The following is a 26,385-nucleotide window of genomic DNA, read 5'->3' as shown; positions in this document are numbered from 1 at the left end:
ATACTGAACTATCGCGCAAGCAAGCGAATTAGTAGTGCAAGCGAAGCAGTAGTGCAAGTGAATCAGTAGTGCAAGCGAAGCAGTAGTGCAAGTGAATCTCACGACCCACGACCAGTGTGAACAGACCTTATGTTTCGATAATTACTGGTCTGCGGGTACGCGCAGGCAAAACGTAAAAACAACTGAGACTAGTTCGGGCGTCTGTTATTCTATGTATTTTCAATAACCCGAATAGCTAGTTGAGTCCGCTCTAAAGAGGACGAAATTAGCTGAGAGAGGATTCCCCAGAGGCTGAAAAGCAGTGCCAAAGATGCATCCAACTTCTGCATAAGTGTTGAGCTAACTTGTGTAGCCCCTATCCCCTAACTCCAATGACTGGGGAGGCCGGATCTTTGCCCGTGGGGTGGTTGTTAACAACCTGTCAATTGGAGTTTTTGTACCGATCTGTCCTCTCCCTTGACAGACAACCAGAAGCGAACGGGTGCGTTAGGGGTTGCTTAACTAACGACCCATTCTATGCTGTGGTCTTTAAATTACTCGAGCATCTTGCCTGTGAAGGCGAATGTGAGGCCATTTATGTGATTACAGCATTTTGCATTTAGCGTTGTTCGAGGTCGCACGCCCGTCTCATCCGATCATCGCAGTACTAGACGTGTCGTGCACGACTACAAGTACTCAAGGATGAAGGGGGTATAGCTCCTCAATAGAAGACTTAACAGGAGTGTTTCACAAAGATGTAAAGTTTATCAACTTTACTCTATGTTTTGAAACAACAGTACCTTGTGCCAACATTATACATGTGACTATCTCGAATCACATCCGCTATCGGGGTATCTACATGCCTCGCATGACTCGATACTGGTCTCGATAGACGGGATACAGGTTTCTAAACAGGACACCCGCTAAGAAGTTCGCTCGAACCCCCAATTCAGGATCACCCGAGATATGCCAAAAAGGGCGAGCAGAACCGGCCAGTCACATCCTTCCAAATGCTTTGATTTGGAGCAGTCTTTGATGCCTTTGCGCAGCTCCCTAAAATCTCAAGTGGACTCTACAGGACTGCGCACACGAAAAGCCAGGATCCTTGCGAGGTATCCCTCTCCTTAAACGGAGGTGTATCGCCAGCTCCCAATTGAACTCTTGTCGCAAGAGTGAGTGATAGATGTCTCTTGCATCCTCCACGAGGATGCCTTTAAGGCATACGCAAAGAGCAAGAACCTGCACGTCATCTGCAAAAGCAAGGCAATACCAACACATATGCAAAAGCAAGAGCCTAGGCGCAATGGCAAAGTAAACGCGGTAAGCAGAAGTGCAACGCAGACCCTCGCACAACGCGCGACGGCAAGTAAAAACTGTAAGCAGGAGTGCAACGCAGAACCTTTGCACGATGCGCAACGGCAAAGTAAAGGAACTGTAAACAGGAGTGCAACACAAAACCTGTGCGCGATGCGCCGACAAAGTAAAGGACAAGGATCGCGAAACCGCGTCCTTGAGTTAAATGCGTACTCGTATAAATATATATGATATATATATCATATATATTTATTTAATTGTCCTTTTTAGTTAATTGAACTCAATTCAATTGTCCAAGTCTTCTGTGCAATCTTCCCCTACCTTTGAGAGTTGCAAGCTTGCTGACGTCTGTGGACGTACACGATTGACGGCTCGGGTCGCGGAGCGCGAGTGGGATCCGTCGTAGCTGCAAATATGCGATATTAACATGCAACCCAGACAAAAGCAAAAGCAAGGAGAAGGCTCGACTTCTCCGATAAATAGGGTTGGGGCCAACCGTCCCAATTGCCTTGAAAAAAGAAAGGATGGGGCAGGGCCAAATGACCCTTGCTGCCAAAAGAGGGATGTAGTCAATGCGAGCAGATGACTCACGCTTACTAGGAATTCCTCGTTGGAGACCAACAATTGTAATGATCTATCCCCATCACGATGTAGCTTCCAAAGATTTCCCAAGCCAAGGGTATAGGCTCGCGCACAAAGGGCAGGGGGCCATCGGCCCCTGCAAGCAAACAAAAAGGCAGGGGCCGATGGTCCCTGCTGGCACAACAAAAAGGTAGGGGCCATCGGCCCCTGCTGGCAGACAAGAAGGCAGGGGCCATCGGCCCCTACTGGCAAACAAAAAGGCAAGGGCCGATGGCCCCTGTTGGCACAACAAAAAGGCAGGGGCCATCGGCCCCTGCTGGCAGACAAGAAGGCAGGGGCCGATGGCCCCTGCTTGCACAACAAAAAGGCAGGGGCCATCGGCCCCTGCTGGCACATCAAAAAGGGGACAGGGAGGAGGGGCTCGGCCCCTCCCCTACCGTAACGGAAGCAAGGAGGGGCTCAGCCTCTCCCCTGCCGTAACGAGAGAAGGGAGGAGGCTCAGCCCCCCTCCCCTACCGTAACGGAGAGCAGGGAGGGGTGTCGTGCCCCTCCCCTGCTAAAAGGGGGCATAGGGAGGGGGTTTGACCCCTCCCGTGGCCACACAGAGAGGTGAGGGAGAGAAGAGACGGGAGAGGTAGAGTGGAGAGAGAGAGTGGCGAACGAAAGAGGGGGAGGTGCGTACCTGGTGGTCGCCGGTGGCGGCATCGTCGGTGTTGGAGGGAGGTTGCAGGTGGCGGCAGCGTCGACGTCGGTTTGACAGGGGTCTCCAGAGGGTGTAGAGACGAGAGAGTCAATCGGGGGAGAGAGACCGAGAGGCGGTGCGGGAGAGAGACAACGAGGGAGGGGTTTCGTGAACCTCCCTCACCTCCCTTGCCTCGACCTTAAAAGGCACGGGATTGACGGTCGGGGTGCCCGACCGCCTGTCCCCCCTTTGGATCCGGGTCGGGTCCAAAACTGGATCCGACCCGATCCAACAATATTTTTTTTTGTTTATTACAAAACCAGTCGAACAATAAGCTTCCCGGTGCCTTTAAACCAATCGGACATTTATTTAGGTTATGCATTCATGTATATCAATTTAATAAGTTGGTGCTCCTGACACATAAGAATAGATGCAGTCATAGTATGTGTATGTGCTCAGCAGTAAATTTCAGTTATGATCTATGTATGTGCTTAGCGTGCTTGTTAATATGTACACAACAGAATAGTTTAGTAGGATCTATGTATATTCCCAGCAGGTAAATTCAGATATCAATGTGTCTGTGCACCACAGACTTACACATCTATGCCTGTGCATATGCACAGCATACCTATTCAAGTCTGGTTGTGCATGTGCACAACACCCTTGTTCATTTGTGCACAGCAGTTTTGTACAGGCGTGCATGTGTATGTGCACAGCATACCTGTTCAGGTGTGCCTGTCCACAGCACACTTACTCTTTTGTGCACAGCAGACCTGTACAGGTGTGCATGTGCATGTGCACAACATACCTGTTCAGGTGTGCCTGTCCTGTGCCTGTGCACAGCACACTTATTCTTTTGTGCACAGCAGATTTGTATAGGTGTGCATGTGCATGCGCACAGCATACCTGTTCAGGTTTACATGCATTTGTGCACAGCAGATAAGTTTCAAGTTACAACTTTTGCATGTGCACAGCAGTGAGTTTCGGATATAATCCATGTATGTGCACAGCAGTGAGTTTGAGACATAATCTATGTATGTGCACAACAATGAGATTCAGATAAAATATATGTATGTGCACAGCGGTGAGTTTCAGATGTAATCCATGAATGTGCACAGGAGTTTGGTTTATCAATGCACAGCATGCTTGTCCATATGGGCACATCAGGCTGGTTCAAAAATTTCACACACACACACACACACACACACACACACACACACACACATATATATATATATATATATATATATATATATATATATATATATATATATATATATATATATATATATATATCCTGCGTATGTGTACAGTATCCACGTAAATACAGGAGCTGTATTTCCAGTACAGAAATCCAGCAAGCATTTAAATCTATGAAATTCATTTACCATTGCATATAAGTATGCAGATTCACGACACCCATGAACCTGATCATTTATAAGCTTATTTCCACCCACATGAATAGGCTTATTCAAAAAAATATATATGGATCAGCAGATCCATGTACACCCACACGCAATGTTAGACGGAACCTACCTCTATGGATCATTTCGGTGAATCAGATTCGTCTTCAAGTCACCACCAACAGAATTTGCAGCTCACTTAGCTGCAGCAGTGGAGATCACACCTAAGGAAGAAGGAAGAAAATAAGAGGAGGCTAGGGGTGGCGTGGGGTCGAGAGAGAGAGAGAGAGAGAGAGAGAGAGAGAGAGAGAGAGAGAGAGAGAGAGAGAGAGAGAGAGAGAGAGAGAGAGAGAGGCTCAAAGGCCAAGGGAGAAATAGGAACTCATGGGAGTTTCCTTTTTTCCCTTTGTCAATTATATGTCAAGATTAAATCCATTGGGTCTTTTCTAATGAAATCTCCCAATATCTCAAGCCCACCCACTTTCTATTACCAGTTTTTTCCCAAAAAGAAATCAAGTGATGGGGCGGGAGGGCGGGGGGGAAAGAAGGTCAACTTACCTTATACCCTTTCTCCTTTACGTAGAATCCTTCCTTAAAGCAAAGATCCCATATTAAAAAATAGGATTTTTAATAGGATGTTGACTTGGGAAATCCTAGCCACTTAGGATTCCTAATAATATGCTAAATTTAATTAGATTATGTTCTGAATTTGGCAAGAAGGTGGGGACGTCCCACCCTACTTGGGTTGGATGTATCTTAATTGGATCCATCCCTTGATGGGATCCAATAACTAAGTGGGACCCACATAGGGGCATCCCACCCTATGGGTCCAATCTAGCTTAATTCAAATCCAAATTGAATCCAATTAAACTCTAAATTCAAATCTAATTAATTCCTAACTTCCCAATTCAAATTGGATTTTAATTTAACTCAAAATTCAATTAAACTTGAAATTTAAATTAATTCCAAGTAAATTCTGAATTCAATTGCACATTTATTTCAACTAAATTCAACAAGTATAGGACATAAAATTTTTATTTTTATTTATAGAAAACTATTGAAAATTCACAAGTGTTACATGATCCATCTTAATAAGCTAACTGAGCACCAAAATTCATGTCACATTGTGCTTAATTGAACATGATTTGCGTGGAAGGATAGAACTAGTCAAAGAGGAACTCGCTTGTCACTCTTACAGAAATTAATGATGGATCCTTAAGGGTTGTACGGAACTTTTGGAGTTGAGGTTGTTGATTTGATGAGAACATCACCTGTAAGGTTGGTATGTTGGTGTAAGGTGGACAGACTCGTGGAGTGGTGAAAAGCTGGTGAGTTTTCTGCTGATGGATGTCTTTTTTGGTTAAAAGGGAATTTTCATAGTTAGTGGCAAAACTCCACTGCTGTATTATGCAGTGTTCTGGAAAGCTAAAAAGTGAACAGTTACCTCACATGTCAGATAGGTTTCTTGTGTATCAGGCTAGGTCAGTGGTGGAGGAAACTCATGCAAAGGTTGAGGATACTTTGCACATGTCCTACATAGACGTGATGCAATATATGCAAGAGGGTTTGATTGGACACAGTGGCCTAGGAGAAGTGCACTGTAAGAAAAGACTGAAATGAGGCAACCAGAGGTGGATGGTACCACTTTCAATGGTTTAGTGTCTAGGCATCAATTAGAAAATGGAGGGAGTGGACACAAAGCAATACCCCAGTGAAGATGAAATAAGGCATTATGACACAAGTGAATGTACCTTCAATCCTTCATCCTGCTGAAAACGTCTGTATTACTCATTGTTCTTGTGTGCTACATGTTTCCACTCCTGTGGACTTCTGCTGTGAAGGTCATTTTGAGCAGCCTTTAGGCAAAAGAGGACTTCTAGTATCCAATTTACCTAACATTACGGTGCCTTACATGTTTTCATCCACATGAATAAGATCATTGTGGATGTCATTTTGATTTTTGAGAAACCTCTGGCTCTGAAATTCATCTGTTTTTTTTTTCAGGGTATGTGAAACATGGATATAATGTAAATTGGGATGCTTAGAAAGTACAGTAGTGCATTGAGTATCATTAGATTTTCAATGAGTAGATTTAGCAGGAATTGTTAAAATACATGTAATTCATATATATATATATATATATATATATATATATATATATATATGTCTAAAATACCCGATAGGGGTATTTTAGTCATTTCACAAGTACCCGATAGGGGTACTTGTTTTCCTTCTTTTATTTTCCTTTTTGTTTTTGTATTTTATATTTTTTTATTTTATGTTTTTTTGCTCACACAAAGGGGCCCCACCATGGAGTCGATGGGGCCCCCAACGGTCACATTTGTGACCGTTGGGGGCTCCCAACGACTACATGGGGAGCCCCTAGGTGGCTCTCCTTTTAAGGCCTTTTGGCCATCCCCCCTCTCCTTCTTTTGTGTATAAATAGGGGTGAACCCCTCTTGTATTTTTCACTTAAGAGAGCTCTCTCTCTTTTCAATAAGAGACATTTATATTTTTATGTTGTGTTGTCTCTTGTGGGTTTGGGTGTTAGCCCTTTTGTTTGTTCATTAGTGGATGTTGTAAGTGCTTAATGCACTCTTTGCTTTTCCGCATATTTCATTACATGGTATCAGAGCCTTGTTTATGCTCTTCTTCTTAATATAGCTAGTCGTGTAGCTATATTTTTTTCTTGTTGTATCTCTCTCCATTTACCCTCTTGTGAGTGTTTGAAATGGAAGGAGAACAAAAGATTGATCTCTCCTTCAAGCTCAATGGCTCCAACTACATGATGTGGGCCGCCGCCATGGAGAACAACCTCAAAGGTAAAAAACTTTGGGGATACGTTATGGGCACCATTCCGGAACCACAACTCCAACTAACTAAGATGGATGGTGATCAAGAAAAAGCTCTTGAAGGAATTGCCCCCATGAAGGCCATTGAAGATCACCAATCTAAAGTGGAAGATTGGGAAAACAAGCATGCCAAGATTCTTGCTTGGTTCATGAACAATGTGGAGCTCAAGATTTGCGCCAACATTGCCAAGTTTCGGATGGCGAATGAAGCATGGTTCTTTATGAAAGGTATGTTTACTCAAAAAGACCTTGCTCGTCAATTCTTTCTTCAAGAAAAAATCCGGACTATCAAGCAAGGAAAAATGAGTGTAAGGGATTACTTTAGCACTCTTGGTCCCCTATGGGATGAACTATCTTTACTAGAACCAAAATGGGTTTCTAGTGTGGATGTGGAATTAAGGAGAGAACAAATGGAAAAAAAAGCATTTTTTCCAATTTTTACATGGGCTTAGGCCCGAATATGAACAAGTTAGATCTTCCCTCCTACATAGATCTAAGCCTCTTCCCTTGGAAGATGCCATAGCCGAAATATGTCAAGAAGAAACTCGTCTTGGCATGATTAAAGGAGGAGATGATGTCTTGGTCGTATCAAAACCCGGCAACCATGTGAAAGCTTACAAACCTCCTCATTTTGGAAGGCAAAATAATTATAATGCAACTATAGAAAAGCCATTTGCCATCATTGTCAAGAGCCGGGTCATATAAGACCTAATTGCCCTAAGTTGAATGAAGCACCTAAAAATAAGGTTGCTTCCGTTGAAGAAGCTACTCAAAAGAAAGAGGAAACCACAAAAGGGAAGGAATCTTTTTCTCTTGCTCAACTATCGGAAGCACTACAAACTCTACTCAAGATACCATCAACCTCGGGTGCCGCCATAGCTTTTTCCTCTCCTCCAGATATGTCTTCTTGGATCCTTGACTCTGGAGCTTCCTTTCATATGACCCCACTTGAAAATGAGCTTTCCGATTTATGTAATAATTATAAAAACTCTTATGTTTCAACTGCCGATGGTACATCTTTACAAGTAAAAAGTTTTGGAACTTTAAACTTTTCAAAAGATTTCTTTGTGCCAAACGTGAGAGTTGTACCTCAACTTAATTTAAATCTTCTCTCTGTTGCTCAAATATGTGATCATGGATGTGAAATCTCCTTCTCAACTAAGGATTGCTCTATACAGGATCTCCGGTTCGGGAAGCAGATTGGGCAAGGCCATAGGAGGGGAGATCTCTATTACATGAGCAACTTGAAACTCCCCACTAACTCTTTTTGTAACCATGTCCAAGATAAAAATATTGAAATTTGACATCAAAGACTTGGACATCCAAGTTTTTCAAAAATGTACTCCTTTCCATTTGGAAAGAAATTTTGTAATGAGAAACATTTTGTTTGCAAGAATTGTATTTTTGGCAAAATGAAATCTACTCATTTTCCAAACTGAACTTTTGTGTCCAAAAGACCTTTTGAGTTAGTCCATTCGGACGTTTGGGGTCCTTCCCCGGTCATGTCCAAAGGAGGGTACTCCTATTACGTTACTTTCATTGATGACTACACTAGGTATGTATGGATCTACTTTCTCAATTTAAAATCCGAAGTCTTTGACTTCTTCAAAAAATTTCATATGATAGTTAAAAATCAATTTTCAAGTAATATATCTACTCTTAGATCCGATTCGGGTGGAGAATATTTATCAAATGAATTTCAAAACTATTTAGAAGTAAATGGAATTTGTCATCAAAGATCGTGTCCTAGGACTCCCCAACAAAACGGCTTGGCCGAAAGAAAGCATAGACACATCATGAAAACCACTAGGACACTCCTTATTTCCAAAGAAATTCCAAAGAGTTTTTGGGCCGAAGCGGCCTTAACCTCAACTTAATAAATAGAATGATATCTTCATCTTTACAAAATACATCTCCATATGAAAAACTATTTGAAAGAACACCCGATTTCAATAGATTAAGAATTTTTGGATGCAAATGTTTTGTCCTTACACATAAACGGGACAAATTATCTCCTAAAGCTATTGAATGTGTTTTCTTGGGATATGGAGAAAATCAAAAGGGTTTTAGATGTTTTGACTTGAAAAATAACAAACTCTATGTATCCAAAGATGTAACCTTTTTGGAAAATAAAAATGGTTTTGTGAAAACTAAAGATATTGACGAAAGTGAATATGCTTTTTTATTTGATCTTCTATCTCAAGAAGATGAGACTCCTCAAGAAGAGTAAATCTCTAATGAGTCTTTGAATGACCTAGAGGATATTCCTCTTGACAATGTTATAGATGAAAGTGATAGACCAATCCAAACCTATGTTAGGCGTGGTCAACAAACTCAAATGAGCGCCTTAGAAAAATACTCTCAAGGATCCAACATAGAAGAAACCTCTTTAAGGAGATCCAGTCGGATTTCCAATCCTCCTAATAGGTTTGTTTCCTATGAGTCCCTAACTCCAAGATATAGACCGTGTCTAATTGCACTGCACTCATTTCATGAACCTTCACACTATAATGAGGCCAAAAACATTCCCCAATGGGTTGAAGCCATGAACTTAGAGCTTAGTGCCCTTGAAAAGGCAAAAACTTGGGAAATAACTTCGTTTCCCACTGGAAAGAAATCAATTGGATGTAGATGGGTCTTCAAAATTAAAACTAAGAGTGATGGTTCATTAGAACGTTATAAAACACGGTTAGTAGCTAAAGGATATGCTCAAGAATATGGTATAGATTATGAAGAAACCTTCACACCTGTTGCTAGAATGACTGGTGTTAGGACTCTTATCGCCATAGCATCTGTTAAAAAATGGCCTATCTATCAACTAGATGTTAAGAATGCTTTCTTAAATGGCGAATTAACTGAAGAAGTTTATATGGATCCTCCACCAGGAGTGTGTATTGGTAAAAATAAAATTCTCAAACTTAAGAAGGCATTATATGGTATAAAACAAGCCCCAAAGGCTTGGCATGATAGATTTAGTAATGTAATGTTAAGTTTGAATTTTCGTTCATGTTATACTGACACTGCTTTGTTTGTGAAAAGTGCAAGGTCTTCAGTAGTTATTTTACTACTTTATGTTGATGATATGATCATCACAGGAAGTGATGAGCAAGGCATTAATGATATTAAGAAAGTTTTGAAAGAAAATTTTAGCATGTCTGACCTTGGTTTCTTAAGATATTTTTTAGGGATTGAAGTGGCGTACTCTCCTTGAGGGTACATTCTCTCTCAGATGAAACTTGCTGCCGACATTTGTTCTAAATCTGGTATCTCCGATGATAAGAAGACAGAAACCCCAGAAGTCATCAATGCAAAATTAAGGTTGGAAGATGGAACACCTCTCGAGGATCCTACTCCCTACCGGCAACTTGTTGGGTCTCTAACCTACTTATCCATCACTCGGCCAGACATAGCTCATGCCGTTCACTCTGTCAGTCAGTTTCAACATGCACCTACAACCGTGCACATGAGTGCAGTCTTAAGGATCGTCAGATATATCAAAAACACCATAACTAAGGGAGTTTTTCTTTTCTCTGCCTCGTCACTTGATTTAATTGCTTATACTGATGCAGATTGGGGAGAAAATCCCAATGACCGAGTCTCAACTACGGGATTTTGTGTTTTCCTAGGTGACTCTATGATTTCTTGGAGATGCAAGAAGCAACACAAAGTATCCTTGTCCTCAACGGAAGCGGAATATCGTGCTATGGCTTCTACAACCATGGAACTTGTGTAGCTAAGAAGTCTCCTCAGTGATATGGGCATTGTCATCTCTACTCCTTCGAAGATGTGTTGTGACAACAAAAGCGCAATCTATATTGCAAGCAATCACACCTTCCATGAGAGTACTAAGCATATTGAGATGAACTGCCATTACGTACGTGATGAATACCTAAGAGGAACCATAGCACTACCTTACGTCACATCTGAGTACCAGTTGGCGGACTTCTTCACTAAGGCCCTTGCTGCTCCTCGTTTTTTGTTTCTCCTTAACAAGTTTTCGGTTATATCCCCGTAAAGCTTGAGGGAGGGTGTTAAAATACATGTAATTCATATATATATATTTATATGTCTAAAATACCCGATAGGGGTATTTTAGTCATTTCACAAGTACCCGATAGGGGTACTTGTTTTTCTTCTTTTATTTTCCTTTTTGTTTTTTTGTATTTTATATTTTTTTATTTTATGTTTTTTTGCTCACACAAAGGGGCCCCACCATGGAGTCGATGGGGCCCCCAACGGTCACATTTGTGACCGTTGGGGGCTCCCAACGACTACATGGGGAGCCCCTAGGTGGCTCTCCTTTTAAGGCCTTTTGGCCATCCCCCCTCTCCTTCTTTTGTGTATAAATAGGGGTGAACCCCTCTTGTATTTTTCACTTAAGAGAGCTCTCTCTCTTTTCAATAAGAGACATTTATATTTTTATGTTGTGTTGTCTCTTGTGGGTTTGGGTGTTAGCCCTTTTGTTTGTTCATTAGTGGATGTTGTAAGTGCTTAATGCACTCTTTGCTTTTCCGCATATTTCATTACAGGAATGTCATTCTGTGTTTGTGCATCTCTCCTGTCTTCTAATGGTTTATTGCTTCACAAAGACCAGATTCACTAGAATAAAGGAATTATTGAGTATTTATGACCAAAAAATTTTCCATTTCTTAATTCATGGGCTGGTGTAACGCCCCGAAATCTTAACCCAAATTTTGAGGATTTTTTTTTTTCAATACAGCGGAAACAAGTCATACTGTAGGGCTAAGCATTCCAGAACATTACAGATGGAGCAAGACCAAAACATTCTTTTCATTCCAATATCAATGAAAATTAAGATCAGAGTTCTCACATTATCCTTGGAACAGTAAATCCAAAAATCCCGATCGAAGCCTCATCCCGCAGTCGCTCCTGAATCCAACTCCTCACCTGAGATTTTATAGGAATTAGACTGCAACTGTCTAAGTAGGAATTACTGTAATTGTTCTTGCAGGTATATCATGTGTCAAGTATATGGTGTGGGTGCCAAATGTGATTTTCAACTCATACAAGAATAAGTAAAGAACTACGCTACAACAGTCAACAATTTGTGAGAAGCAATCTGACCAGTATGACCAGTATCATCAAAAGCAAACATTTAAATATCCCATAACCACATATACGAATTCATACAATGATTCAAAGAAATGCAATTATGACAGTTCATAATTTAGGAACACATTCATGCCACAAGGTACATCCATTATACATAAAGAAACATTAAATCATACTATGATGCATAATTTTAGTACAACAAGACATTTAACATACATTGAAAGTTAAACATCATGCATCCACCAAACCTATAACAATTAAGGAAACAGATAACATATGCATGTTCTAATGCATAGTAAGAAAATGCATGACTTATGCGAAATGCATGAATCCTCTTATTATCTTTCCTTAAATTTCTCTTTCATATGCATGCCCTATTAAATGCATACATCTTTAAGTTCCTCTTTTTAATTATCGTGGCCCGCGGATACACCAAACGGGTACAAACCCCGAGGTCAAATAGGTTTCCAAGGTAGTTTAACACACAATTTGTATTTTATTACTAGGTTCCCACTTAGCCCTCTACCGATATCAGGAAACAGCACCATCCATCGAAACATTAGACCTCCACATCTAATGTCGGGGACACAAGGGACACCCCATGCCCACAAGTGCCACTTCCTTGGTACCATAAACTCACAGCTATGACTAACACACCACTCCCGGGTAAAGTGGCGGCTCTCCCTAAAACCGTGGCCAGGAGAAGAACCTCAATATCGGGTTCAGGGGCAACGCACACAGAGTTTTTGTATCCTCACAGTCTCCCCAAGACCGGATAACTAGGATTCTCATACTCCAGATGAAATATCCCAGAAGGTATATTACACTGTTCTTATTCATTATATTTTTATTTAATTCCATTCTTTAAGTTTGCAACACAATATGCAAAAGTAAAGTGAAAACCCCGCATCCTCCCTTGCAGGGACCCATTCGGGACTCCAGCCCGTATAAACCATTAGAACAGTGTTGTAATGTGCCAAACCATCTTATGTGGTTTAAGTGATGCTTTTAAAAACATATGTAAAAGAAAACCAAACCCACGGCTCTCCAGGTCGGTGATGGTCCAATTAGGCCATCGGTGCATCACATAATAAAACCAAGTAGTGTTTCATTCATAACACTAAGCCAAAATGTCAAACAACATATATTGTAACAACCACAAATTTTACACTAAAACTTAAGAATTATGTGGATTTGGGCCTAGGATCCGTTATTGGATCCAAAAGAAAATTTCGTATATTAGAGTATTATAGTAATATTATATAAATAAATATTTAAGAAATTAGATATTTCAAATCCACGGTTCGGACCCAAGGGGATCCAACCCTTGGGTCCACTGCTGTTCTAGCGACCCGGACCAAAATCAAATTGGGTCCAGCATTTTGGGTCGGGGGTCGGACCCGGACCCGACCCACCCCCCCGTAAAGTTTTAATACAGGGGGGGATGAAAAGGGGAGGGCAACCCGATATGGGTTGCCCGATACACGTAACAAGAGAGGGGGGGAAAACCCCTCCCCCGACGTATCGAGAGTTAGGGTTCAGTGGAACCCTAACGCGTAAGGATGAGGAGGTGGGGGAGCACACCGCAGCCGCCGGACAGGTAAGATTTCCTTCCTTTTCGGAAGGCCACCCTCCTACAAAGGGGGGGGGGGGGGAAACCCCCGAACCCTCTTTCCTCTCTCTCTCTCGCCATCCCCTTTCTCTCTCTTCTCTCTCTAACCCTCGGATTCCCCTCCCCCGAGCTCGGGCCTGCTGTTTGAAGCCGTGTCAGGAGACGCAACCGACCTCTCCGGTGGTGGTGCTGTCCAAGCCGACCGACCTCCTCTCGTGGATGCCGTAACAACCTCGCCGGATAATGGTAGGTTACTGTTTTTTTTTCTGTGTAGGTAGCTCGCGTGCTCGGGGTGTGAGTGAGTGGGGAAAAGAACATCCCCAAATCACGAGTGGCGTGGGGACAGTTGGAGATTTCTACAAACGCAATGTCCGTGAGTAGATCTCCCTGATTGTTTCTTGGGAGTTTGGGGGTCAAGTATGAAGGGTGGTCCGATTAACCCCAAATCAACTAAATTGGGGGATCTCGATTGTTGAAAAAAAATTATATAAATAAATAAGAAAATAAAAGCCCAAATCTAAACTGGGAATCTGGGGTTTATCTTCCCAGATCTTTACATTTTTATGAAACCTGTATTCAGTGTTAGGCAAATAGTTTTTTTTTATTTGTATGATGTAATTTCGATTATGCTGAAAAGTAAAAAGAAAAATTCTGGAAATCCTTGTTACATGATTATTCTTTGAACTAAATTATGGTCTGCATATGTGTAACCTGTCGAATGGGGCAGAATGGGTTATAATAGGGAAAAGTTGTAAATTATTCCCCTAGTATGATTCAGTTTGTAGTTGGGTAAGAGAAATTAAGTTTTGTTTTTTTTCTCACAAAAGAAAATATACATAAAGAGGTTAGCCACGCCCTTGGTATGATAATTTTGAATGTTCAATTGTATTCTATTAAATTGTTACAAGTTCTTTTGGTTATGTGTAACTGGATTAACAGGTAGGAAGTTTTAGGTTTTTACATCAGTATATGACCTGTAATATGCAGCCTCTCTGAGCTGTCTATGTTAGAGGAATGGGGATCATGAGGGTTGGTGTACTATGTTCTGGAAAAATTTCGGTAACAGAAATGATGCATTCGGGTAGACTGGCACACAGTCTGTACACGTATGACCATGCTTGAATACCATAAGGGTCTGGACATTTGTTTTCATATGATTAATCAATGTAAATGCATGTTTAAAGCCTGTGTTTTTAGTTTGAATTACTTATGATAAAACCAGGTGCTGCCCATGTTTGAGTCTTGTATATGTCCAGTAGTTGTTCTTTTGTTCGTTGGTTCTGCATAATACAACATGTTTAATACTTAATAATCCTGTAAAATGCAGTAGAATGGCTGAAACCACTGTTTGATGTATATGCTGTATGAGGGCTGAAAAAAAAAATAGGGGTGTTTAGTTCATGCGGCTAAATAAATTCTTGGTTCTTTCCTTTATTTTCGGTGTAACACACCGTACTGTACTTCACTTAGTTAATCTGTGGGATATAGTAGAATGGCTGAGTGATTCATATTGGATTTTTATTTTTGAATTCCTGTGTTGTATAACTGAAATAGGTAGAATAAGTTACAGACTCTATTATTTGCGGCATGTCTTGTGATGTACATCAAAAGGATTTGTTTTGGTATATTGGCTATAGACACTGCATATGTTAGTTTCGACCATTGTAATTAGTTCGAGATCTTTAGGAGACGCCTATTTCCCCTTTTACATGTTGTAAATAGTATGCATAGAAATCTCACGTTCCTATAAAGGAACTATCAATAGTGGGTTTGTGAATGTGCCAATTATTATTTTAGTAAATTTTATCACCATTGATCCTTATAAAGGGCCGAGCTAAGTTAATGACGATTCCAGTCAAAGAGAGTTGTAACCACTCTTTTAGTTTAAGAAAACCATGTTAGTGATTGATAAATAAGAATAAATTTTCATTTATGTGTGGTTGTTATGGTTTAAGGCTGGCATGTGAATCACCAAGCCGTGTACTTGAAGGCTTTACCTTGGTACTCAAGTTAAAAAGGGTTAACAACCACATAAATTTTAACATCCGTGCTTGACTGGTTTAGAGGCACCAGAGCACTTTGGGTGGGTTATGCAATAAATATAACAAAGGATTGTGATGGTTTTATACCCGGGTAAATAAACTAAGGATGGGAATTCTACTGCCGTGGTAGTAGAAGGAAGTTGGGGAAATGCCCTGTGCTTCGGAAAATAAATTTAAATAAAAAGAGTAACCCACTCAGTTTCAGGCTTACCTTGGAGAGGGTAGGTGGTACGAAACTCTGGGGACGTGTTTAGTTACGAGCGTAAAGCGACTCGTTGGTCCCAGTCCTCAGAGTCGGGGGACCCGGACTACCAATTGTGTCCTAGGTGGTAGTTCCATGTTCTTCTGCAGAAGTTAGGGATGCATCCTGTTTTGGTTTTGGTCTTTGGGAGTTTCTCTCGATCACTGGCCGCTCCCTTGGGATTTCAGTCACAGTTAGAATGTTCGGGTTAATAAAACAACCTTGAATAATATACCCCCGAACGTTCTCTTCTGTGATGGTTGCCTTGGCCCGTGTGTACCCGCGGGATAAGAAAAGATAAACATTAACTAGAACAGTTAGGTATCACTGTGTTGGAGTCATTAAAGAGACAATTGCTTACTCTTTCATCATGCTTTATATTCGGTGCTTATGATGAAACGACATCCTAAACTGTGTATATATTAGTTAATTGAATTCATATTAAGGATGTTATTCATGTTAGTGTAAGTTCTGTTTTAATTGCTTAATACCTTGCTTAATTGTTGTAGTTGCATAAAATGTTTTTTGTGCTTAAGTATAACTGTTACATAATCTACCTTTCTATTCAGATACATGTCTATTATTGCTATTGCATCGAATTCCTTATGTGTTTAGACTGAAATTCAAACACGGCACCCACATCACACTTGACACATGATCTACTTGCAAGAATAATTACAGTTTTCCTACTTAGACGTGGTAGTCTAATTCCTATAATTTCTATTATTTTCAGGAGAAGAGTAGTTCTATGAGCGATGCGGGATGAGGCGCTGACCAAGACTTGATCTATTTGTTCCCTGGTGGTTCTGCTTTCTTTCAGATTGAGATTTTTGTTTTGAGACTCACAATGTGAAAACTCTGATGTTGGATTTTATTATTATTGAAGTGGAAATAAATGGTGTGGTTTGCTTTTACCTTCCTGTATCGTTCTGAAATGCTTAACCCGGGAATTATTAGTTGTTTCCGTTTTTTTTTTTTTTTTTTAAAAAAAATCCTTAAAAATTTTGGGTTAAATTTCGGGGCGTTACATATATATTCATGCAAATATAAACCCAAACATATGCATGTCATAATTCATTCATATGCATTTTCAATATGTGTGTGTTACCTACATCACATATGGGTCTTAACCAATCCATGGTTTCTTTAAGTGTGTGAGTGTACATGTACCATTTCACATATAAATCAAGTGTACATGTTCAAGAAGACTTACCAATAATTGAATCATGCTCACACTCATGCGTACCATAGTCATAACAGTCAAGTGAAAGCATAAATCTCCACGACAAGTGTTTCCAAATGCACATTCATTCATACTAATTTAACAATGTGCATGAGCTACCATAATCATATGCATGTGTTCACCATCCATGTGCAAGTGCTTTCATGAAATCACCTAACACACATGCATTTGTCCAAGATTTCATAAACACATGAGGACATTTATGCAAGATTGTACACGCCAATATCATCGATGTCATGTACGCACTCGTACCAAGCCAACTTTGCGGAAATCAAATATCTCACATGTTACAAAGCATGCTAACAAGTGTCATTAAATATTCAGAACTCAACTTTACTTTAAAAACTCAACTTTACGTACATAATAACAAATAAAGTTATCAGCACAAATTTGTTAATATTGAATAATTTATGTATGCCCCGTACCTGCTTAGACATTACCCTGTGCCAAAAACCCAAAGTTTCTCAACATACACTGTGATCTGAGTATTAACATGTGTAGTTTAGGTGATGCAATTAAACATATATGAAAAGCAACCCAGCACACGTCGATTCCATGATCTTAACAACAATTGCGTAAGCATATCAGTGCATATTCCCATCATGTGCACACGTACTTGTAAATGCATGTTTTTCATTGAAATAAACGTCAAATGCACATATTCTTTCAAATGTGTGTAACTATCAAGGCCCTAGCTCGGTTTGGAAATGTCATATGCCCATCAACACAAGTTTCTATCAAGCTCCACCTAATTGTCAACTTCAAAATTTCATTAAGTGCATGCCTATCTTCTGCATAATTTGGTCAAGTACAACCATCACGCAAATACCGATTCTTAGCACCTATATTTATATATATTTACAATTATATTTAGAGTACGAAGGTCTCTCTTCATCAAGAGGTTCACCTCCAGCCGACCCAGTCGACTGAGGTACCAACCAGGCTCAGTCGACACCAGTCAGCTGGGTCAGGTCTGGCAACCAGCCTGGATAACTAAGCCAGCCCAGCCAAACCCATTGGCTGGGGCCTGACAGCACCTGCACTGGCCCAGCCCAGCCTGTGTGTGTTGTCAAGGCTGGACAGTTACCCGCATATATATATATATATATATATATATATATATATATATATATAAGAACAATTACACGGTCATATATCTGATAGGAAGCATGATTATTGAGCAAGTATGCAGCTAAAACATTTCACAATTAAGAAACAGTTACACACCTACACAGGAGAAAAATTTTACCCATATAAATTAAGGAAACCTGTGAAAGAATTTTAATTCAACCTACATGCAAAACATGTATCTTGGTGTGGTTACTTATCTCCATGTTTTTCTCTACTAAACCATCCAGCTCATACCCATTACTTGTCTTCATCCATTTTAGGGCGCATGAAAGGTTGTTCTGCTCCACTACTGAATGGTGTTTGAAAATACATACATACACATTTATAGTCATAATCGTATGCCCATATTCTTATAGATTCCCATGTTGTACACTACACACAGGACATGACTCCTTACCTGTGTGACGTATCTTCAATCAATTAAAGGTTGCTAACATTAATGTAAAGTATTCAGTGTTGGATAAACCTTATATAAGTAGTTACAAATATTTCATTTTAACTGCCCATCCTAGGAACCTACCTAGCATTTAGGTATTGGGCCAGCACCTAGACACGCTTCTATTTACAAATACTCAAAAATACAGCTCTAACCATCTAGGTTATAAATTAAGAAAATAAATTCCAGTGAATCTAGTGGAAATATCATCACAGACATGAACTTTGTTAGGACTTCAACTACGAATATTGGCATCCATAAGCCCGGAGTATGCAGCCAGTGTGGAAGGTCCCTTCATGCCCACTAGATTTCTTTCCCTTAGTAATGAAATTGAGATCTTAAACAAACCTAAGTTCATATATATTGGAAAAGAAATGACAAGGAAGCAAATTATGAGTCTCTTACAACAAAGTATGCTTCATATAGTCAGTTGATAGCATATGAGGAAAGGAAAGCTTTGTACAAGATGCATATATACAGTATATGAAAAAGATAAAACCTCTAACTGAAACTCAAACCCATTTACATTTAATAAACCCCAAATCCCCCTGTCATTATTCAAAAACCCCTTTTTCTTTCAATCGATTTGGAGCCTCACCGTAACCCCATCAATTCTTGGACACCGGACACACCAAAACAGGAAAAGAAACAGTAACCCCTACCTTTTTCCGGCGACGTGGTTGCTGCTACAACGAAGGAGAGGTGAAGAGCAAGCGGGAGAGAAGGGCTCGGCTGGGGCGGCGGCATCAATCCAGTCACACGTAGCGAGGGTGCCGGCGAGAGAGGCTCCAGCGAACTCCAGGGCAGCGTCGATGGCTTGCGCAGAGGGAGACGAGAGAGAGAGGAAGAGAAAGAAGGAAGAGAGCCGAGGTGGGGAGGAAGAGGGGCGAGACCCCCATTTGAAGAGGCAGGAGCACACTGCCCTCCCAGCGGCGCGCTCCAGCCCTCTTCCCCCTTTGCGATATCCCTATGCAGGGGTTAGGGTTTACCCTAACCCCTTCATTCTATCGGGCCTTCATATGCCCCCTTAACATAAAATCCCTCTTTTAAAACAACTGCAGCCCGATATAGGGTTTTAAAAACCCTATCGGGTTACGGATCCGGGTCGGGTCCGACCCGGGTCCAAGAGCTTTTTGCTTATAAATTTTATTTTATTTTATTTTATTTTTTTTAGCGAGAGGGCCGGGTCCGGGTCTGCGACCTGCGGCTCAGGATCCAAACCCGACCGGACCCTTGCCTCTCACTAGGTATGGATCCACGGATTGGATCCAAATGGATCCAATCGTGGATCCCCTAAAAATACTCATATAATATATATTTTTATATATATTTAATCATGTATACGAATATATAGGGTATTTTACCTATATCCATATGGATCCTATCTGGGTATTGGATCCGAAATGTGGATCCCAAGCCCATATATACATTATATACGTAGTTATCTCTTGAATAAATTGCCTAATTAAAAATTTTTGCACTTATGTAAGCACATATATGTTTTACGAGATAAATACATATATAAAGACCCCTTTATGGGTCCCGGATCCGCGACTTGGATCCCGGGCCCAAATCACATTGTTATGAAATATATACCATAATATTTTTAAATAAAAGCCTAAAAATTTAGGTTATTACATCTGGTGATTGATTTCTCATTGACCTAAGGGCATTTCAATTGTTATAATGTTTACTGTTTTGTTTGTTTGCAACATCAGAATACTATTATGTATGTGGCGTTATATGTCAGAGGCTTTTATTACCTTTTTGGATATCCATTGTACGTACATTGTGCAGTATATGAAGCATTCTGTCTTATTTTTTTCCATTACTAGAGGATTGGCTATTCTAACAAAAATCTTCATAAATATCCTTATACCAGGACTGCTTTACCTTTCTCATTGTCACATAGTGTGCCTTATCTTTCTATCTATAGTCCATTATTCCATTTTGTAGGGCAGAATTCCTTGGAATATCTGTAATGGACCAGTATATCTGTCTTAGGTTCAATGATTTGGTTTCTTGTCAGTATCTTTTTTCCATCTGAAGGTGAAGGTGTGTTTTAGAATGGGTACTAACAAGAAGTTGCTCTTTTTACAGATGATGAACTTTTAAATTTACATACAAAAGTTGACCTTGTTGTCACTCTTGGAGGAGATGGAACTGTCCTCTGGGTATGAAGTTTCCTCAGTACAGTCGTACTTCCATAGAAAGTTTTATTAACAAATGTGTGCAGAACTTTTTGTATCATGTTCAATTGTTTGTCAGCTTGCATTGTAAGTATCCAGTGTAACCTTTTTTTCCTAGGCAGTTTAGTTATTGATTGACTGGAAAATTCAAGTGCAATTCTTGGTTTTTCTTAGATTGTGCTTATCCATGAGAATTGAATGAAGTATTTAAAATCCATGAAAATTTGTTGTATTTTTTATCAATAATATAATTCATGGAAGTGCATCAACCATTTCTCAGATTTGGCTCTATTTTTCATTTTTGCTTGATCTTGTTATGGATTTCATGTTGCTATGCCCTTTTTCAAATTTTTGGATTTTGAAATCTTTTAGATTGCAAGAAAATATGATAGGCATTAATTTGTCGGAAAGTACTCATTATTGATCTTATCTTCATGTCTTTTGGTAAAATAATTGTTACTAGCTTACTTAGAGTAAATGATGTCACTCTCAAAATGTTGCTAAAATCCCAATTCCTTTTGGGGTGTCCTCTAGCATTTTTTTATAATATATAACAAAATGTCAGGTTGCATTGTTGTATTGTATCACCTTAGCATTGATATTTACTGTATAATGTGCATCTTTTTAATCATACTTAAAACATCAGATAGATTTGTTGCTAGATATCAAATTTGTAATTTGTGTTTCTATGTGCAGGCAGCCTCATTGTTCAAGGGTCCAGTTCCTCCACTGGTGTCATTTTCATTAGGCTCTCTTGGTTTTATGACACCATTTCGTATCCTTTTTGAGATTATAAATTATCTTTTGATTATACTTTGAATAGCTCATTAGAATATTGTTATGAGAAGCTAATTTTAGCAATATTTATTTGGTGTTCCTTGTTTTGTTGCATATTTCTTGTAGCTTTGACTTCATCCATTTAAATGTTCATAAGAACACAGATTCTCTTTAATTTTTTTTTTTTCAGTGGGAAGAGCTGTAGAAACGCCCTATGCTTCTATTTATGCAGGTTGTCAGGGTATCAAGTATCTGTGGAAGTGATTTTGGTACATCATACTGCACAAATGAATTAGATAGTAAATGAGATATTATACAATGAATGGCTATTTCTAATAGGTCTCCTTCAAACTGCATTTTGTACCATGTACACTGTCCGTTTCAAAAGGTGGGTAATCTAGATAAAAAAGTTTGTACGTAAGCCTTGTGAATGTTGTTGAAAGTGCTGTGGTGCTTTCAGTTGAATGGCTAAGGATCATATTTGATATGTTTCTTGTAGCAACGGTTGAGTATGCAAGAGATGAATAGATAAATGCCAACTAGTTTTTTCTTTGGTGATCATATTTGATGTTTTAATGGGATCTACCATTAAAATGTGCACACAGTCGTGAGTTTCATGTGATACAGATTTATAGTGCATTAGAGTCTGATTTGATTTTCTGTAGCACATACATACTTAATCCAATGGAGCTCACTTCTCTTGTAATGAAAGGGAGAAAACAGATCTTGCTCCGAGATTCTTTAATTTCTTCCTCTGTTATTCAAACTTTTTTTTTTTGTATTTAACTTCTGTAAATAGGCTAGAGTCATCCTGATGCATAGGCTGATAACTTGTGCTTGACTAATGTGACATTTTAAAAGTTTATTTTCATCTCGTTTGTGGTTTGGTATTCTGTATTTTGACTTTTAATCACTAAAAAAATCTTGAGTAAAAGGTTCTTTGACATTATGTAGAAATTGAACACTACAAGGACTCGCTTGATGCAATTCTGAAAGGTCCCATAAGCATTACATTGCGCCATCGACTGCAATGTTATGTAATAAGAGCGTCTGCGAAAGATGATCAAGAAACTGAAGGACCCATTTTAGTTCTAAATGAGGTTACAATTGATCGTGGCATATCATCCTACCTAGCAAACCTTGAGTGCTACTGTGATAGCTCTTTCGTCACTTGCGTGCAAGGGGATGGATTGATCCTATCGACAACATCAGGAAGCACGGCATACTCCTTGTCTGCTGGAGGTTCAATGGTCCATCCGCAGGCATCTTCTATAACCCTTGATATGCTTCTGAATTTTTTGTTAATTAATCAGTTGGTCAGCCTTGTTGAATATCTATTAGTGTGAATGCCATCTTATGTCTTGGTGAGAGCCTTTATTTCCTTAAAATCAGTGATATATTTACTTGTCAGTTAAAAAGATATATTAGTTGATGTTGATAAATCACAAGATCAATAAATAGTTTAAGTTGTGATGAATCTAATGTAAACACTTAGATACAGCACTTGTACCTTTTCTTGATTGTCTGAATGGGTCGGATGTTGCATTTTGTATGTGATATTATTCATGGCATCATTTCAAGATGCACTTGTCTGTGCAGGAAAAGAAAAAGCTGTGGTTCTTTTGCTCCAATTAGGTCCAATCTGTTCTCAGCCCCCAGCTATTAATTGTAGATGGTTTGGACTTGATACTGTGACTTCTTTTGATGATTTGAATAGAGTTATGAGTCATTCCTTTTTATTCGGTTTAAGTTGTTAAGAATAGATCATTTTGTGTATCCTGCATGTTTTTTAGTGTGTTTTCTATGTATTCTATAATAACAATATGTATTAGGTATTGTTATCATTCAAGTTAAAACAGGTCATTATGTATTATGTGTACATAATCAAGGATAATTTTGTCATAATATATATATATATATATATATATATATATATATATATATATATATATATATATATATATATATATATATTCATTAATAGAAGTCCCAGCCCTAATCTCCTTTAGTTGGTTGCTTCTCTCAAAGAACTACTCTCTTTTCTTCCCATCTTATTCTATTTTTGCTTCTTGTCTATGTTGAGCACGGATTCCAAGTCACAGGTCTTCATAAGGACCATGCTTTAACATAACTGTCTTAGTAGGTATAGGATGGTGAATGTGAACTCCAGAGGCAAGATAAGTGGTGCAAGTGTGCAACAGTTTTTTGGCTAGCTGAACCAAGTTCAGTGCATAATGTCCTGTTGTCATGCCTAGGTGTTCATATAACCCAGGTCTGGTAGTTGACTGACATTTTGATGTACACGTTTTGGTGAGGTGAGTGCTCATTAATAATTCATGGGCATCATAAACAAGTAAAATTGGATCTGAAGTTTTAGAGATTTTGTTTAGTTTCATAAGTGTTTCTTATGATCAAAAGTGAACTTCAAATATGATTTTATCCATCTCAAACTGAAGTTCAAGGCCATTTAGTTACCTGTCATACTTTATGATCTAGTAAAATGTGTCATTGATCTCTTCAAGTGGTGCATTATTCTGGTTGAAATCCTTGAAAGAAAGAGAAGATATTGTGGTTGACATATTCATGCAACTTAAAAAAAAGGTAGTGAATGGTATTTATCTCCCTTGGGTAAATAACACTTTAGCTCCACTGCAGAATAGAGTAATGAACAATTGAAAAAATTAGCTAGCCCCTATACAACTGGAAACAAATTGGAAAGATATAATGCCTTTGCGGAGTTCTCTCAACTACTCATTCTCTTGATATTTTCTTGTATTTAAAGAAGTCATAAAGAGTTCTTTCGAGGAGGAGCAATACAATAACTACCATTCTGTAACGGCATCTAATATCTGTTGTTAGATTTGGCCAGTTGAGCAAGATAACACTGATGAGCACATAATAATCAACATTGATATGCCTAAGTTTTTCTTGTAGTGTTGCATTTATTTTTTGGTTAATTCATCATGCTTGAAGAAGAGTTTACTGAGAGGTTAAGTATTTACAGGTGAAAATATATATAGTTTTTGCTGTATCATATTCTGTAATGAAATATGCACAAGAGTGCAAGAGTATACACAAGGCTACTGAGGGCACAAACACAAGCTACCAAGCCTAAAGAGCACAAGCCACTAAGAGCAAGAGAGTATACACTCACAATATTAAAAAGTAATATTTTCATTAATCACAATGCATACAAATATGCATATTAAATCAAGGGACTTGGTCCCATATAAATGCAAGAAGGGATAGAATGACTAGCCGTTAGGGAGTTCTCAATAGCTAGTATAGCTAGCTGTTGGACTCTCTAACGGTTAAACCTCAGGTGCACATTACGTATGATATAAGTGAAAGTTTTCCTCTGCGCTGCACCTGTGTTGAGAAAGAGAAGAGAGAGAGAGAGAGGGAGAGAGAGAGAGAGCAGTTACGGCTGTCACGATTTCAGTAATGAAATTGTGACCTAACTTGGGTATTTAAGTTACATTACAGTATGGGTCCGGGTCTGGTGTATCCAGACCCGATAAATGAAAAAGGTTACATGGTTACGTTACATGTTACATGGATTGGGTACATGGATCGGGTCAGATCCTATGCACCTTTTTCACCCCCCCTCAAGTTGATTATGGTTTTGAACCATGAACAACTTGCTTTTAAGCATCCAAAAGCGGTCCTTGGTTAACCCTTTGGTAAATATGTCTGCAACCTGTCTTTCAGTGCTGACAAACTCAGGCTCAATCTCTTTTTCTTCAACCTTTTGTCTCACAAAGTGTTGGTCGATCTCAATGTGCTTGGCACGACTGTGATGTACTGGATTGAAAGACATGTTGATGGCACTTTGATTGCCACAGAGCAAGGTAGTGTGGGAGATCTTTTCTCCTACTTCAGTTAGAAGATGCCTGATCCATGTGACTTCGGCAGTGGCAGCAGCCATGGATCTATATTCAGCCTCAGTGTTTGATCTAGCGATAGCTTTTTGTTTTCTACTACTCCAAGAGACTAAATTTCTTTCAATGAAGGCACAATATCCTGATGTAGATCTTCGTTCGTCAGGATCCCCTGCTTAGTCTGCATCACAATATACAGTAATTTGGTGCTCGACTTGGCCATATGACTGTGGTAAATATATCAATCCATCTCCAATAGTCCCTTTCAGATATCGAAGGATCCTCTTGACTACTTCCATATGTCCAGTACGTGGCGCATGCATAAATTGAGACACTTGATTGACTGAATAAACAATATCAGGTCTAGTGAATGTGAGGTATTGTAACATTCCTATTATGCTACGATACCTGGTAGGGTCATCACACAGATCTCCATCATGAGCGCTAAGTTTTTGATGAAGTACACTCGAAGTTCCCAGAGGTTTGCAGTCTTTCATGCCTGCCTTGCTGAGAACATCTACGGTGTACTTGTGTTGAGTGAGTGTCAAGCCATGAGCCTGGTTATCAACTTCTACACCACGAAAATAGCGTAGAATTCCAAGATCTTTCATTTTGAACCTTTGACCTAATAAGTCTTTTATTTCTTGGATGTGGTCCGCAGAGTTTCCTGTGATGATAATATCATCGACATAAATTAATAATAGAGTGGTCACATGCGGGCTTTTAAAAATAAATAATGAGTGGTCCAGCATGGAACGTGAAAATCCATGTTTCTGAATCTCCAGCGAGAAGCTATCAAACCAAGAGCGAGATGCTTGCTTCAGGCCGTAGATGGCTCTTTTTAGCTTGCATACATGGGTTTTACAATTTTGTTCTTGATATCCAGGGGGTTGTTCCATGTATACTTCTTCCTTCAAATTCCCATGTAAGAATGCATTTTTTACATCA

The 26,385-nt window shown here is 39.4% G+C and overlaps 1 protein-coding gene across 4 annotated transcripts in view; it reads left to right on the top strand.

The window, feature by feature from the left end:
* LOC149836998 (putative NAD kinase 1) overlaps positions 1-26,385 on the top strand; it is a 90,240-nt gene that overhangs the window by 57,960 nt on the left and 5,895 nt on the right. For all 4 annotated transcript variants that reach the window (XM_090005734.1, XM_090005733.1, XM_090005735.1 and 1 more), the window contains 3 exons: positions 20,691-20,764; positions 21,476-21,554; positions 22,511-22,818. In XM_090005734.1, the coding sequence (XP_089861860.1) occupies positions 20,691-20,764; positions 21,476-21,554; positions 22,511-22,818 (461 nt within the window). The remainder of the gene's footprint in view (positions 1-20,690; positions 20,765-21,475; positions 21,555-22,510; positions 22,819-26,385) is intronic.

The sequence above is a fragment of the Nuphar pumila genome, chromosome 5, assembly GCF_984573655.1.
Source record: "Nuphar pumila chromosome 5, dmNupPumi1.hap1.1, whole genome shotgun sequence".
Classification (NCBI taxonomy): Eukaryota; Viridiplantae; Streptophyta; class Magnoliopsida; order Nymphaeales; family Nymphaeaceae; genus Nuphar; species Nuphar pumila.
The sequence above is the reverse complement of the archived record's forward strand: the minus strand, read 5'-3'. Positions and strand labels throughout refer to the sequence as shown.